This window comes from Cimex lectularius, unplaced genomic scaffold (genome assembly GCF_000648675.2).
Source record: "Cimex lectularius strain Harlan isolate CLEC.00 unplaced genomic scaffold, Clec_2.1 scaffold152, whole genome shotgun sequence".
NCBI lineage: Eukaryota > Metazoa > Arthropoda > Insecta > Hemiptera > Cimicidae > Cimex > Cimex lectularius.
The window spans coordinates 193,733-209,655 of record NW_019392749.1 but is presented as its reverse complement, the minus strand read 5'-3'; the positions used below and the strand labels follow the sequence as shown (position 1 = coordinate 209,655).

The following is a 15,923-nucleotide window of genomic DNA, read 5'->3' as shown; positions in this document are numbered from 1 at the left end:
AAATGGCGAAGCCAGAGGATAGTAGCTGCTAAACAGAGCACTTGGGGAGTTTGCAAAAAAGCTGGGTGCTACCAAAAGTTGCTGGTCACTGGTTGACACAAATATGGATTTTGTTGACACTTCATCATGGATCATTTAAATTCAGAGTTAGTGACTGGCCAGCGCACAGTGATGAAGTTAGAAGTTGAATTTTAAATGACAGTTGGTTGCAAAAATGGAGATTCTAGACCTTTCCAATATTTTTACGTAGTGATCAAGCTTTTGAGGGGGAGTCTGACTTTGGATCAGATCCTGCATGGATTTTAAACAGATATTGAATGTTTTTTGAATCGTGAAGACCTGGAATACTTTTTTAACACTCCCTATGAAGGATTCAGGAGAAAAGCCAATCCTAATGAATGGTCGACTCCGTTTTTCTTCTGAGATATCTGTCTCTGCCTTTATGTCGTATATAAAAACAATATTACATAAAGTGTGATTTCAAATTTTAATAATTTAGCTTTATCTTTTGTCCACTTGAGGATTTTTTTTTTACAAGGGAATTTCAACTACAAGGTTATATGAACCCTCGAGGTGCCGGTTTTTGAGAAAAAAAGCCCATTTGTGTTTGAATGTAAGGCTATCTTACAACCTGGGACCTTTACCTGAACTGCTGCGTCCACTTTTGCCGCTAAATGGATTTTTTATAAACCATTTTATAAACAAAACACGTGCAGATTAACATTTCAAGTCAAGTGGGAAGTTTAAAAGTCGAAAACGACTTGAAACAAAAGGTACACTAGATAATGCCTTGGGCACAGGTAATAGGTTATGCCTTAAGTAGTGCTTCCTTAAATAAATAAAAAATACAATACAATCAAAATTACCCAGTAGTTATGGTTTGAATTATTTTAAAAATAGGTTGAATGTCTGCAAGTTTTTATATAAGTTGATATTCTAAAACTAATACAGTGTATGATGGAACTTTCAGCAGCAGGATTTTATTAAAACAGGTTCACATTTATCCAGGCATGTTACTTGTTTTTATGTATTTTTAAGTACTGAGAGAGCTTTTGGTTATGTTGAACCTATTAAGTACCCCGGTGCTCTATCACTTTAGGTTTGTGACACTAATTTTTCATTTAAACCTGATTTTACATAAAAATAATTAATTAACAATATACTATGATTAATTAAGATGGCCAAAAATTCCTAATAAGGATAGAAACAGTTTTCACTATGTATTGTATTTTCGAACATCCTGAGTGTCAGCAGATTATTATTTAATGTTCTGTATATTTTAGTATCAGGGTTGATATAGTGTCTTTAGTTTATTAAAAAGTATTAAAAATGAACATGTTAGAACATTTATAGACATCTTGGGCAAATTTACTTAAACAGTCATGAAAGAAATGATACTCTTAAAATGTACAATTTATAATAAGGAAAAAATTCCTTTTAAAATTCAATGATTGTAACAACCAATAAGTATACATTAAAAATTAAAACATAACTACAACTTAAAATAATACACAATTTCTTTACATACACGATTCATTAAAAAAATAGGTTTCAATATACATATTATCACAAGTTTAAAAATAAATAGAACAATCTACTGTCAGCGTATAGTACAAATTTCAATTTGTACAAAGGCTTATCACAAGATCGACACCTACACTTGCTTAAAATAAGCAATTCGACTATAGTCAACGGTACAATCTTGCAAAGTCTCGGAGAACTGTCGTCATTTCTTTATTCGTTTCAGCCCTAAATAAACGAAATAATTATTTAATAAATTTATAATTCCAACAACAAATTGTAATTTTATAAATTTACCTTAATAATGCTTTGAGAAATTCCTGAAGTTGTTCAGGTGTTGCAGATAGATTTCCTCCACTATTTTGCGTTGGCATTACTTTAATTGCTTGCTCTAACCAAGTACAGACAGCCTGTTAGAAAATCATTTAAATTAACGCATGTTATTTAAGTCTATGTTAGTGTCTTTTAGTTTTACTAATTACCGCACGGTCTAGCTTCATCAATTCGACAATAACATCAATGACATCATCAAGCATATAAGTGTGTAAATAGAATATAGATGCATGTAATAAATTTGTTATTAAATCTTGACCCTTTTCGTTTATCACAGTGCTAACAAGTCTTTTCCTCAGAGCCATATCCTCTGAAGTCTGTAACAAATAGTATTATAGAACCTCAAACATTGCTGTAAAGAATGTAGGTGATGTTACATCTTGATTTCTTCCCGCATGAACTAGATCATAAAAAAACTTCATTACGGATGCATTAGCGTCTCTATGATCAAGAGCGATTCCCAGGAGAGCACATTGCAATATAGAATTTAGAGAGGGCGATGTCAGAAAATGCACAGGGGCTCTTTGTAAAAACCTGCACAATAAATATTTATGAAAAATATAAATATAGATATAAATATAAAATCAAATTGTGTGTATGGGAGGGAATGCTTTTTCGCACAAAAAAAAAAAAAAAAAAAAAGTACAGGAGCAATTGAACTGAAAGAAAGACATTCTCATAATTAAATAATAAATGTAATCAAAACATCAAAAATAATTTTACTCTATATTTTCTCCCCATACAACACAACAGTAAAAAAAATTAAGAATACAGTGCTCTCTCCCTAATCCAAACTTCGGTACTCAATTTCAAGAAAGTATTGAAGGAAACAAACGAAACCTTTTTTACTCTTCTTTTCCGATTATTGTCTTTCTTGGATTTCTTTTCAGGAACTAGACAACCATCAAATTTTATTTCTTTTTATTGATATTAATTTTTCAAGGGGCAGCATCCTCCCCTCATTAGTCTCATTTTCTTTTCGGAAACGTTTCAAAATAGAAAATACAAAGAAAATGAGTTATGGGGAAGGAGGAGGTAGAGAGGGTGAAAGAGTGAGCGAGTGATAAAAGAGAGAGAGATGAGTGAGTGATAGTGAATAGTGTGTAAGAAAAAAGAGAGAGGAGAGAGATAGTGAAATGAGGGAGTGTGAGAAAGAAGAGAAGAGAAGAGAAAAGATGAGATGAGCTGAGAGAGAGAGAGAGAGGGAGGGAGGGAGGGANGAGAGAGAGAGAGAGAGAGAGAGAGAGAGAGAGAGAGAGAGAGAGAGAGAGAGAGGATCTTGCAAAAGATCAAGATCAGCTTAGACATTTTTAGAACTTAGAATTTTTTATTCAGTGAATTTCCTTCACTACTAAAAAATGAAATGTTAAATTAGACTTTTTTTTGTTAAACTTTTTTTTGTTAAGTATAATATACCTACTGTTTAAAAATTATGAAAAAACAATGAAGAAAATGTAAAAAAAAAAAATTAATTAAAGAAAAACTGACAGTATACATATATTTTAAAAATTCAACAGCCACAATGGTCAAAGTGTTAACATGTCACTTTTTTTTTTTTTAACACCAGCACCCTGAGGGTTCAATGACCTTGTAGTTGAAATACCCATGTACATTAAAAAAATAAATAATAATAATAAAAATAAAATAAAATGTGTGATTTTTTTTCCTTCATACGTGTGTATTTTTTAATACCGACTGTAAACCGAATGTTTCAGCAATCTGATTACTCACCTGCAACAATTAGCCCAGATTTCTGAGACAGCACTGTATACATTTCAATTCGATGTAAAAAAATATAACTAAATATTTAAAGAGGCTCAAACAGTTTGCTAATTTGTAATATATACATTTAAAAAAAAGAACCAAAAAAGAAATGCACCTCCCACAAAGTCTAAACAAGTCATCAACCGTGTCAGGGTGATTTTTGAGTCCATTTACTTCTTGCAGAAGAGTGAAAGTGGGAATAATGAAAGCCTGCAACATGTCAAGCAGACCTTGGACATAGCCAGGTTCACTGGCGTATTCATCAACTAAGATAGAACCGAGGTAAAGAAAGCTGCTATGCTGGTATTGAGAGTACAAGTTGACTATCTAAAATTTCAAAACAATAAAATTTTTATTTCTTGGTCAATATTGTACTTGTATTTTTTTTTTTTTTTTAATAACCTGTTTGACTAGTGGCTCAAGAATGTTAGCGGACTGGCGGCCAACACAGCGTAAAATATAACGTAGACATCGACAACTCTTTTCAATGATATGAGTATCTCTTGCATACTTTGTACAAACAGATGATAAAACTGGCCAGATCTGAAAAAATTACAGTTCAAAATGAAACTAACGAAAAACAAAAGCTTAATATTTTAAATATAAGTCCTGATTTCAATAATTTTTAGTTTATCAAACTTGGTACCGAAATAATTTGAAAATTACCTCTGTGATAACTGGCTGGCAAGGATGGAGCTGACCATTTTGAAGTTTTGGATTAATATGCTTAAATATAGCAGCGAGTCTGTCCATCCAGACTGCGGGGTCACTTTTAGTCCCTGTCTCAGGTTTTACATCATTCTGCATTCCAAAATTTAATAAATAATTTGATTATATACAAGGTAATGTTTTTTTGATTTATAAAAATTACCTCTATTAGATGGCAAAGTGGTTTAATTTGAATCAAACAAATTTCCTTTACAGCATGCCTCATCTGATCTAGGGGTATTTTTTCAATGACTGTTGCTGCACCTGTCAAAAATACAAATCATACATACAAAAATCCAATTTATGCAAGAAAGCGATGTTTTCATAACTAGAATTAAGTATCTATTAGGACAGTCAGCGCTATTTGTTACCCAAGTGAAGTTCTGAGAGTGTTATTTCATGCTCTATTTTCTTCCCTTTTAGATTCAAGCACGTACAAGCTATTGTTTTTAGTGTTAGTGACCAAGGGAAATTAAGAAAAGAACGCCATTGTTTAAGCAACACAATGCTTCTTTGAACTCCAGTCTGAAAGTGAATAGACCAGAGCGCAATATCATGCTCATAGTAGCTGAGTAGAGGTAGGAGTGAGCGTGAGGTACGCCCTCAGTACCTCACTGGGGGAAGCAATAGTCCTATATCACACGCACCGTCCTAAAAGGGTTAAGCTTGATAAAATTAAACCTTTACCTTTCAATAAACCAACCACTGCCTCATTAGAAATTGCAAATTTATCCAGCGATTGTAATATTTGTAATAAACCAGTAAAACGAGTAGCCATATGTTCACGACAAGATGAACATATACTCTGAAGACAGTTGGCTGCAACACTCGCAAGCTCCGGTTGTTGGAGGGATATCAACGCCATATTTAATACAGGTTCTAAAAGTTTTATAATACTTAATAAGTTTAATTGAAATAAACATTTATTATAATTATAAATTACAAAAACAATTACCCAAGGATTGAGGGTGTTTTTCAATCCACTCACACAGTTCTCCTAACAACAAAAGTGAGGTATATCTTACAGCAATATGAGTGTTTGGAGGTAAATTTAAAATAGCTTCAACAACTTTTGGCACTACATCATTTTCCATTCTAAAATGTAAAAGAGCCATTTTTGAAAGTCTTTATTATTGAAATTAATAACAGGACTTACGGTAAAATATTTTTTGCAAAAGCTTGCATTATAAAAAGGGCTGCCTCTGTAGTGTCCCACGTACTTGTCGGTGACTGAAGGCTGATAAACATTTGTCGAAAACAGTTGGATGAACCTACAATAAAAACGACATCCCGTATCAGTTCGGAAACTTTCAACCGAAAATCGGAAAAATCGTCTAACTCTTCCACAAGCCCTTCCTAAAACAAAAAGTACATACAAAAAGTTTTAGTTTCTCTAAGTGAATTTTAACATATTACTTACATGATCTGTGTCTATTTGGCAGTGCCTACATAACGCTTCAATAAGCCTTTCTATATAAGGTTTAAAAAGAATCGAGAGGTCATCATTATTCTTCTTGTATAAAATTTCTGACAGTCTGTACCACAAATTAAATGTTATTGCTACAACCTAAAATGAAAAGTATAACACTTGGTGTAATTTATTAGCGAATATAAAATTATACAAAATAAGATGAATATGGATAAATTTAAATAGTTTTTCGTATTTTTTTAATTACAATACTTAGCCTTTTTAGAGTATAATTAAAACATTCAATAACAACATTTAGATGTGAAAGCAAAATAAATTAAATGCTTATTTACTGAGTGTGTGCATAAGTGTTTCACATTTGTCAAATTTTGACGTTCTTCCTTATAAAGCTGATCCATTATTTACTTGCTAGCCCCGTTAGCTCTACAGTGGGAAAAGCCCTTTTGTAAGAGAGAAAGGTTGATCCCAAAAGTCAGTCTAGGATAAACTGTGACACGTTCAACATTGAAACAGATAAAATTCATTTGAGGTACTGTTGGCTATATGACTTTATCTCTGAGAGGTGGATGTCTGTTGAAATTTATGTGGAAATACAATGATAACAAAGTAAATGAATATGTGAGTTTAGTGATTCTGACTTTTCTTAATTCAGAGAGAGACAAATCAAAGAACACCTTATTGTGGAAGACCTAAGAGCATAAAAGCTTATGAATGATATTGGAAGATGAGCTCAAATTAAGTCTAGTAGAGCTACAAGAGAGAATTTGGATATAAGGTATCTTTTATTCAGATACATGCTAAGTGGGACAATAATCAGAAAAAAATATTATTTCGCAGATCGCAGATCCTTGCTGCACAGTGGAAATAATAGAAATCAAATAAAATCCGAATTACAAAACAAAATTATATTATTTTTTAATAAATACAACAAACAAATTCAATTCTTCGAAATAAAATATAAAAATCCCCACTAAAATAATCATACAAAAAGAAACAAACTATATATATAGTTGTTTTTTTTTGCCAACCTGTTAACAGTTTGATCATACAAGAAGTAGATGCCACGACTGCTAGCTATTAGTTGTTATGGTGGGAGCAGCGCTACTTTTTGTAACTATTTGTTTGGCAAATGCACTATTTACATTTTTATATAATAAAATCCACAATAACAAAATTTTGTTGACTAAACAAATACAAAATAAGAATTTTTCTAAATAACTTATAGTTTGTTTGAAAATAAAATATTTCCTTCATTGTTAATAATTTAACTTGAAAATTACAACATTAAAAAAAGAAAAACAAAGTGCTGGACTTGGGACACCCAGGCACATTTTAAACACACAGAAAGAGACACTGAGAAGTGCGAGCGAGTATGCCCTTCCCGTTTCTGAAATGAAGCTGCGTGCCGCGTCGCTCTCTCGACCGGACCAACAGTCAATTAATTAAAAATTGTCGTGACTTTCATGACAACCTTTATAGGAATAAATCAGAAGAGTTGATTTCCTGTTTGGTCATGGGGGATGAGAAGTGGGTCTTTTATAAAAATGTTAAATGGTGAAGGAAAAAATGAAGTGTGCTGATGACGTCAAGAACACAATTGCACCCTTGTAAGGTCCTAATGTCAGTTTGGTGGGATATTCGAGGAATAATTTTTGGTAGTTATAAAACCACAAACCCTTACAGCAAGGGTATACGCAATGAAGGAAAAACATTCAGCCCTGGATAATCACATCATGTTTCACCATGACAACGCCAGTCTTCACACAGCTACTACTCAAAATAAAATTGCAGAGGCTGGAAACAAATGCCCTACCTTCCATACTCTCCATACCTTGCCTCTTTTGATTTTTATTTGATCTGCTACCAAGACAACCACTTAAAAGGTAGGGAATTTTTGAACTAAAACACTTGGAAAATTGGGCTTACAGATTTCTTCTCGTCTAAGACATCAGATTTTTACACAAATTGAGTATTTCTGCTACCAGAATGTAGGCAGGCAGCTTGTTATAGAAAACAAAAGAAATTATGCTTTGAATTAAAAATAAAATAAATTTATGTTTTGAAAGTTTGACCTTTATTTCTGGAAACGAAAAAAAAAAAAAAAAAAAAAAAAAAAAACAGATTAATGGGAAAACTTTTGATACTTTTGTATTTACCAAAGTAACAACTTACAAAGCAAATCATTAGGTCATAGTCAAATTATGAAGGGAATAATTGAAACTAAAAATTGGTTGTAAATATAATAATGAAATAATTATTAATTACCTAGATTTGACAAAAAGATTGAATGGAAAAAATTCCAAGTTTAATAAATATAGAAATGTGTGGTGATTAGTGACTGTTAGTCAATGATTATTCGGAAATCGTAAGATGCGGTCTGGTGTGATGTAGGTTTCAGAAAAAATTTTTCTTTATCGTGCCAACGTTGGCATAGAAATAGAGATAGAGGCATAGAAAGTAGAAATACTTTGATTGAATATAAAAAATATTTTTTGCATTGTATAAATTCCCCTTTTTCCCACATCCTACCTGTATTTGTTAAATTTAAACAATGTTTGTAAATCCCAGGCCCTGAAGATGATCTCAATAAAGATCAAAACGTTGGCACAATAAAGAAAATGTTTTTCTGAAACCTACATCACTCCAGACCGCATCTCACGATTTCCGAATAATCAAATGTAGAAATAATATGATTATTGGCCTCACCCCAATCGTTTTATTGCAGTGGTACATTGAGATATGAGTGCCCCAACATGCGAATTTTTTAAGATACAAACTGTCAATCGTTTTGAGATATGAGCATTTTTACCTATGATATCGCCATAGAATAAATTACACTTGTATCTCAAAGTACCACAAAATATAATTACAATTGAAGAGGCTGGTCATAAATTATATCACAGAGATAGTATAATTGTAAACAAAAATTACCTCATAATCGTAGTGGCCTACGCAAGTTAAAACAAGATCAAATATTTTAATAGCATAATGTGGCGAAGAAGGCGAACTGCAGCGGACAATCTTTTCTAAAAATGATTCTGCTAATTCCGTAAAGACACGGCAATAATTTAAACAGCTAGAAAAAAAAAAAACAAATAAAAAATATTAGTAACTTCAAATATTAAATGTGAATTAGTAGTTTTATAAAAAAAATTACTTTTCGTGATTTTCATGTGCAACTGACATATGAAATGGTTGTTCCAAAGCCATCACACTGTTAAACAACTGTACTTCAAACGTCTGTTGATTGTTATTCTCTTCTAAATACTGAAGTAAGGCACAGATGCAATCTGTGGCAGCTTCAAGAACACCAGGAGAAGACTGGAAATAGTGAGAAAAAAGAAGCGTAAGTTAATGAAGGAAAGTAGGAACTTAAACAATGTATGTAAAAATGACAGACCATATTATTCCCAAGAATGTGAAATGCAGTTGCAACAACGACATTATCTAACATCAATGGCATAGCAGTTATCCATGAAGTATAGCATTTCAAAGTTTTTGTTTGAATCAAGATATTGTCACCCGATGTTGCTAAACATGATTTCTGAAAATATATATTAAAAAATACTTATATGAGTGAATAATATGCAGTACATGTACATGTACACTACAGTTTATTTCTAATTCTTCTTAAGAAATTTCACTATAAAATAATAATACACAATAATACAATTTTTTATTTAGGATATTTTTACCAATAATATTAATAATGTAATGTTAGAAAATACAAAAATTTAAATTAAAATCTTACAAGAAACTCGTAGACTTTTAGTGTACAGGACGCAAAATCAGCATGAATTTCCTCCCTCCGGTTAGCACCAAGTCTTAAAGCCCTGGAGCCAACTTCTTCTGGAAGGACCGTTAAAATTTCCAGCAAAGGTCCAGGATGCGTGCTTGAAAATTTGTCAATGAGGTCCAATACCGGTGACTGCCAGGAGTTCATCTGAAGGGCCAAGTCTGCCAGTGCAAGACATAGCTGAAAATTTACAAATATATTTTTTAAATATTAATTGTTCAATTTTAATGTTTAATTCTGTAATGGTTAAATACCTGAGTCACAATGGCAGAATTCGTCGAATCATTCACTTTCTCAATATGTTCAATTAATGAGTTTCGAAGAGAGGCATGCGATTGGGGTGGGAGTTCATGGAAGCACAACTGGATCTTAGTCCTCATCGTTTGGGCAGCAACGTAGCATAGCTCTAATTCATTGTTCCTATGCAGAATTTCATCTGATATTTTCCATGCATAGACCTAGGAAAAAAATAATTAGTACACAAGTTTCTATAAGAAGAAAACATGAAATGTTATCATAGTAGTGTATATTTTAGTTTATTAGATCAAGAGTGAAAGACAATATAAATAACTTGTTTGTAGTGTGGTCATTTCCAAACATTTTGGTCTATCTGTCACCTTCTTCAGTTGTAGGTTTAAAGGTGAAACTCATCTGATAGGCCAAAACAGTGTAGTTGACCAAAATGATCGGACAAACCAAGCAACAGATTCATAATTCCAAAAATTCATAATTCTGCAACTGACAATAAGTATATTGAAAGAAGAAAAAACAGCTTTGTCCATTCCATATCTAGGTCATTCAAATGTACAAAATTGTTAAGTTTTGTAATATTGAAAACTACAATTACAAAAGATTTTTTAAACCGGCAAGATTCAATACCAAATATTGTTAATTGAGGTTATTTTCCACTACAAACTTGTATGGAAGTATCATTTTTTCATTAAACATCAAATTTCATAATTAAAAAAAAATCCACTATTTAGAAGAAGCAAAAAGTCTGAGTTGGATAGTGAGTTATTACCCATATGAGGAACTCAATAATCCTAATTGATGAACTCAGTGCAAAAAGCTTTTGAGCACACTTAAAACAAATCTGACTGCTAACTGTTTCTTATCACTGTTCTGTTTATAAACAATATACAAACTTAATAATTAATAGGGGGCGTCGGTGGCCGCAACAGTTTAGGCCCCAGGTTCGAATCCAGCGCCCCTGCATTGAAACCCAACATACTTACAAATGGGCTTTTTTCAAAAACACCAGCAACCTGAGGGTTTATACGACCTCTGTGTTGCGAACTCGTAAGCTCATAAAAATAATAATTTTAAAAAATCTATTATATTTAGTGGTCAATTGACCAAATGACTTCTTTCGGTTAATTAATCTTTTTATGAGAGGTTTTGGTCAAAATGAAAAAGTTAGTCCGCTGCTACACCACTTAATAATTAATATAGAAGTGAATTTATGTTAAATTGAAGCAGTTGGCAATCCTGATTAGATTTAATTGTTCTTAATATTTCTTTTAAAGTTTGCACATCTTTGCAATGGAACCTCATTATATATTATTCTTTAGGTAAATTCAAAAAGCTTTTAGTTCCAGCAGATTTTCTTTAGTTATGAAAGACGCCTTTCACTCACCTCATGAGTATTCACGTTTCAATGTTGACAGTTTGAAAAGAACAGTTCATTTTTGTGTTATTTCTAATCTGTTTTGTTTTTAATGAAGGCTGATGATACTTATGATATTTCCTTCTTGAAGGTGGGATAATAGGTCATGTCCGTGGATATATCCCATGATTAGAATAACAATGTTTTCTTATATTTCGACCTCAACAGTTTAACTTATGATTTTTCCTTCTTGAAGGTGGGATAATAGGTCAACCTGATTATCGTTATGCTTATGATACTCACAATGTGAGTGAAAGAAATCTTCTAACAAAGAAAGAAAATTTGCTGGAACTAAAAGCTTTTTGAATTTAGAATAATATAATATTTAGAAGAATAAGAATAATATTTAATTGTATTTAGTATTTTTACATCTTCGGAACAAAAAGGAGAGGATTGGGATGACGTAATGGAAGGAAGATCATTATTAAACCATCCCTAACCTAGATAAGAGAAGACCATTGATATCTACTGCTTTAAATTTTGAAATTCATATGTTATAGTCAACTCTGTTGATTGCTTTTGATAAATCTGTGTAGATGATTAGGGGTGATATCAAATTGTTTGTTTTTTAATTTTCTTGGATATAACTTCCGTCAATATTTTATTAATAGGCTCAGATTGATGTTCTAATATTTTTACTACTTGGAGATGATGTGACAAAGTTTGAAAACCTAGATAAGAGACGACCATTGATACCTACTGCTTTAAATTTTAAAATTAATATGTTATGGTCAACTCTGTCAAATGCCTTTGAGAAATCCAGTGTAGACGATATTTACTTGTTTCACTTTTTTAATTTCCTCAGCTATTATATCAGCCAATATTACCTTAATTGGCTCAGATTGATACTATCCTATTTTTACTACTTGGATACATGTGGCAAATAGTTTGAAAATCAAGGATCAATTGATAAATACCTACTGCTTTATGTTTTGAAATTAATATTTTATAGTCAGCCCTGTCGAATGCCTTTGATAAATCTGTGTAGACGATATCTAGTCGTTTCACTTTTTCTATTTCCTCAGATATTATTTCTGTCAATTTTACCTCAATTGGCCCAGATTGATATTCTCCTATTTTTACTTCTTGGAGACAATGTGACATATAGTTCGAAAACCTAGATAAGAGAAGACCCAATGGTACCTACTGCTTTAAATTTTATGGCCTACTCTGTTCAATGCTTTTGATAAATCTGTGTAGATGATTAGGATGATATCAACTTGTTTCGGTTTTTTTAATTTCCTTGGATATAATTTCCGTCAATATTTTATTAATTGGCTCAGATTGGTATTCTCCTATTTTTACTACTGGGTGATAATGTGACAAAGTTTTAAAAACCAAGGTAAGAGAAGACCATTGATACCTACTGTTGTAAATTTTGAAATTAATATACTATGCTCAACTCTGTCGAATGCCTTTGATAAATCTGTGCAGACGATATCAAGTGGTTTCACTTTTTCAGTTTCCTCGGATATTATATCAATCAATATTACCTTAATTGGCTTAGATTGATATTCTCCTATTTTTACTACTTTGAGACATTGTGACAAATACTTCAAAAACCAAGATAAGAGAAGACCATTGATACCTACTGCTTTAAGTTTTGAAAATAACATTTTATGGCCTACTCTGTTGAATGCTTTTGATAAATCTGTGTAGATGATTAGGGATGATATCAACTTGTTTCAGTTTTTTTAAATTTCCGTCAATATTTTATTAACTGGCTCAGATTGATATTCTCATATTTATACTACTTGGAGATGATATGACAAAGTTTGAAAACCAAGGTAAGAGAAGACCATTGATACTTACTGCTTTCAGTTTTGAAATTAATATTATATGGTCAGCTCTGTCGAATGCCTTTGATAAATCTGTGCAGGACGATAACAACTCATTTCATTTTTTCAATTTCCTTGGATATTTTTTCTGTTATTATTAGATTAGTGATAGTGAGAAGATGAGACAGTAACTGAGATAATGGTTTTAACTTAAAATTATAAATTATTAGTTTACTAATGTAAAGGTGAGAATATTTTCATGGGCTTGAGATGTAATAAAAATTATGCCGAATAATTTGTAAAATTACAGGCAAGGTCGGTCGAATGTCGGGGTAAGTTGATAGAATTAAATTATTCGAATATTAAAACGATAATATAAGAAATAAAATGTAATTCTCACAGATTTTTGCAGTTCTCCAAGCCATTGGGATGCCTTCTCTTTTTCCGTTGAGTTGGGATTGTTGTGAAGCGTATAAACGGCTTGGTAGACCGTCTCCAGGCTCGGCGGGTTGTCCATTTTTCACGGATCTCTCGATGGATGTTCGCCCGGAGGATGAGACAAATACGACAGCATAAATCGGACCAAAAAAAGGATTTTCAAAACCGGTGCGCGTCCTGCAAAACTGACGAGCTATGACATCTTCTCGGATAGCCTATAATGTAGCAGATTTAATTCAATGCCTTCCCCATAAACCGGACTTTTTTCGAAGATTTAAAAGGCGTCCGATCCTTGAGTCAGACTATTTTTACTTTTCAATTCCAGCCCGTTTATGGACGTGCAATTATTTATTTAACGTACGCGTACATCGTGCACTAGTTCGAGACGACAAATGGATCATTGCAATAGCCAGCTGCCAGCCTATAGTGCGATGTGCCTACCATTCCAAGCGCCGATAGATGTCAGCGTTGATAATTGATGTTTTCAGTGTAGAAGTGTATTTTTATGCAAACCGTTCAAACAAAAATCAATGGCAAATTATTTTTTGATTTGCTATTTAAGAAAAAACTTGTTTCTTCTTGACCAGTACAGTATGATTGATCATTGGCTTATAGACTTTGCTGTTGTCCATTAAATAAAATCAAAAGTACATTTTCCTTTAAAAATTTATTTTCTCTTTCTTGTGTTAAAATGAAAGATCTTGTAATAAATATTTTTATTAATCAATTTGGATATTTTTAAAAAATGATTAGGTTTTTTGTCATTTCTTACTGAATCTTCTGGATATTTCCACCTTTTAGGAATGAGCAATATCAATTTGAATGACTGGTATGATTATGAAACTACTCCATTTATTAAATATCGATAAAATATAAAATTTAAATAATAATAACAATTAGATAGTTATCAACTGTAATGAATTAAGTACCATTATTATTAAAACAATAAATACACTTTAACATTTTTCAGTAGCTATGTTTATTATAACCAATTGGTGAAAAAAGTTTAAAAAAAATTTACATGCAGATTGATGTAGGCTTAAAAAAAAATCATTCCTGTTTGGTCAGAATAGTATGATTAATTATTGGCTTGTAATCTTTGTTGTTGACCAGTCAGATGTCTCTATTTTTCAAAAATATATTTTTCTTTAAAAAGTTTTTTCTCTTTCTTGAATTAAAATGAATGATCATGTAATAAATATTTTTATTAATCAATTTGGATATTTTTAAAAAATGACCTGGTTTTCTGTGTCATTACTTACTGAATCTTCTGGCTATTTCCACATTTTAGGAACGAGCAATACCAGTTTGAAAGACTGGTTTGATTATGAAACTACTCCATTTATTAAATATCGATAAAATATAAAATAAAATTTAAATAATAATAACAATAAAAACGTAGAACGAATTTTCCATGCTGCAGTTAATAATTATGATGAATTAAGTACAATTATTATCAAAATAATAAATACATCTGAACATTTTACAATATCTAAAAATTTGTTATAAATTGGATTGTTTATTATAACCAATTGGAGAAAAAGTTTTTAAAAAAATTTACCCAACATGCAGATTGATGTATGCTTAAAAAAAATCATTCTTGTTTGGTCAGAATTGTATGATTATTGGCTTGTAATCTTTTACGTTGACCAGCCAGTTGCCTTTCAAAAATATATTTTCTTCTTAAAAGTTTTTTCCCCTCTCTTTCTTATGTGTTAAAATGAAAGATCTTGTAGTAAATAAATATTTTTATTAATCATTTTGGATATTTTTAAAAAATAACCAAGTTTTCTGTGTCATTTCTTACTTAATCTTCTACATTTCAGGCTCCTTTTTGATGTTAAAACTTTTCTCACTTTTTAAGTGTGAACAATATATACTTGATTGACTGGTATGATTATGAGACTCCTCATTTATTAAACATCTATAATAATTAAAATAAAACTAATAATAATAACAATAAAAACGCACACGTAATTTCCCCTGCTTTACAACTTTAAATGTTATATGTACATAATATAACTTATTTTATTTGAAACATTATTCAATTTCATTTTAAATATTTAAAACTAATTATTGTGATCATTTATTAAAAATTTTCATTTGTTTTCAAATTTGGACAGTTTCATTATATTAAATTTTTTTATGGTTTGTTTAATAAGTGAATAAAACTATTGTACCTATAGCACACCGATGAGTTCCAATTCATCTAGGACCCGGTTTTCATGTTCATCCTAAAGCTCTTCCTCCTGCGGATGAATGTCAATTGACATCGTAGCTGTCTCACATGGTATAATATAATTTTATCAATTTCTTAAGATCAAGTGTAAAAGGTCGCTCAGTTTAAACAAAAGGATAATTCTACAAAATCAATTTTATTAAATATAATTTACATAGATTTATTTACACCAATTCATCATCGATACACACTTTAAATGTTTTCAATTTAATCTAAAACTAAACCAATTGGACATTTAACAATTGTTTTCA

At 31.3% G+C, this 15,923-nt stretch overlaps 1 protein-coding gene across 1 annotated transcript; it reads right to left on the bottom strand.

The window, feature by feature from the left end:
- Positions 1 to 1,503: 1,503 nt before the first annotated feature.
- Positions 1,504 to 14,005, bottom strand: LOC106672644 (transportin-3). Its single transcript, XM_014404225.2, has 18 exons — positions 13,396 to 14,005; positions 9,806 to 10,009; positions 9,507 to 9,731; positions 9,156 to 9,299; positions 8,913 to 9,076; positions 8,687 to 8,831; positions 5,747 to 5,893; positions 5,483 to 5,682; positions 5,282 to 5,421; positions 5,014 to 5,205; positions 4,490 to 4,590; positions 4,285 to 4,419; positions 4,021 to 4,161; positions 3,734 to 3,945; positions 2,232 to 2,388; positions 2,004 to 2,171; positions 1,819 to 1,931; positions 1,504 to 1,749 (listed from the first exon to the last, which is right to left on the bottom strand). Exons 1-18 carry the CDS (start codon positions 13,510 to 13,512, stop codon positions 1,689 to 1,691), a joined length of 2,766 nt encoding a protein of 921 aa, XP_014259711.1. The 5' UTR covers positions 13,513 to 14,005; the 3' UTR covers positions 1,504 to 1,688.
- Between the last annotated feature and the right edge of the window lie 1,918 nt (positions 14,006 to 15,923).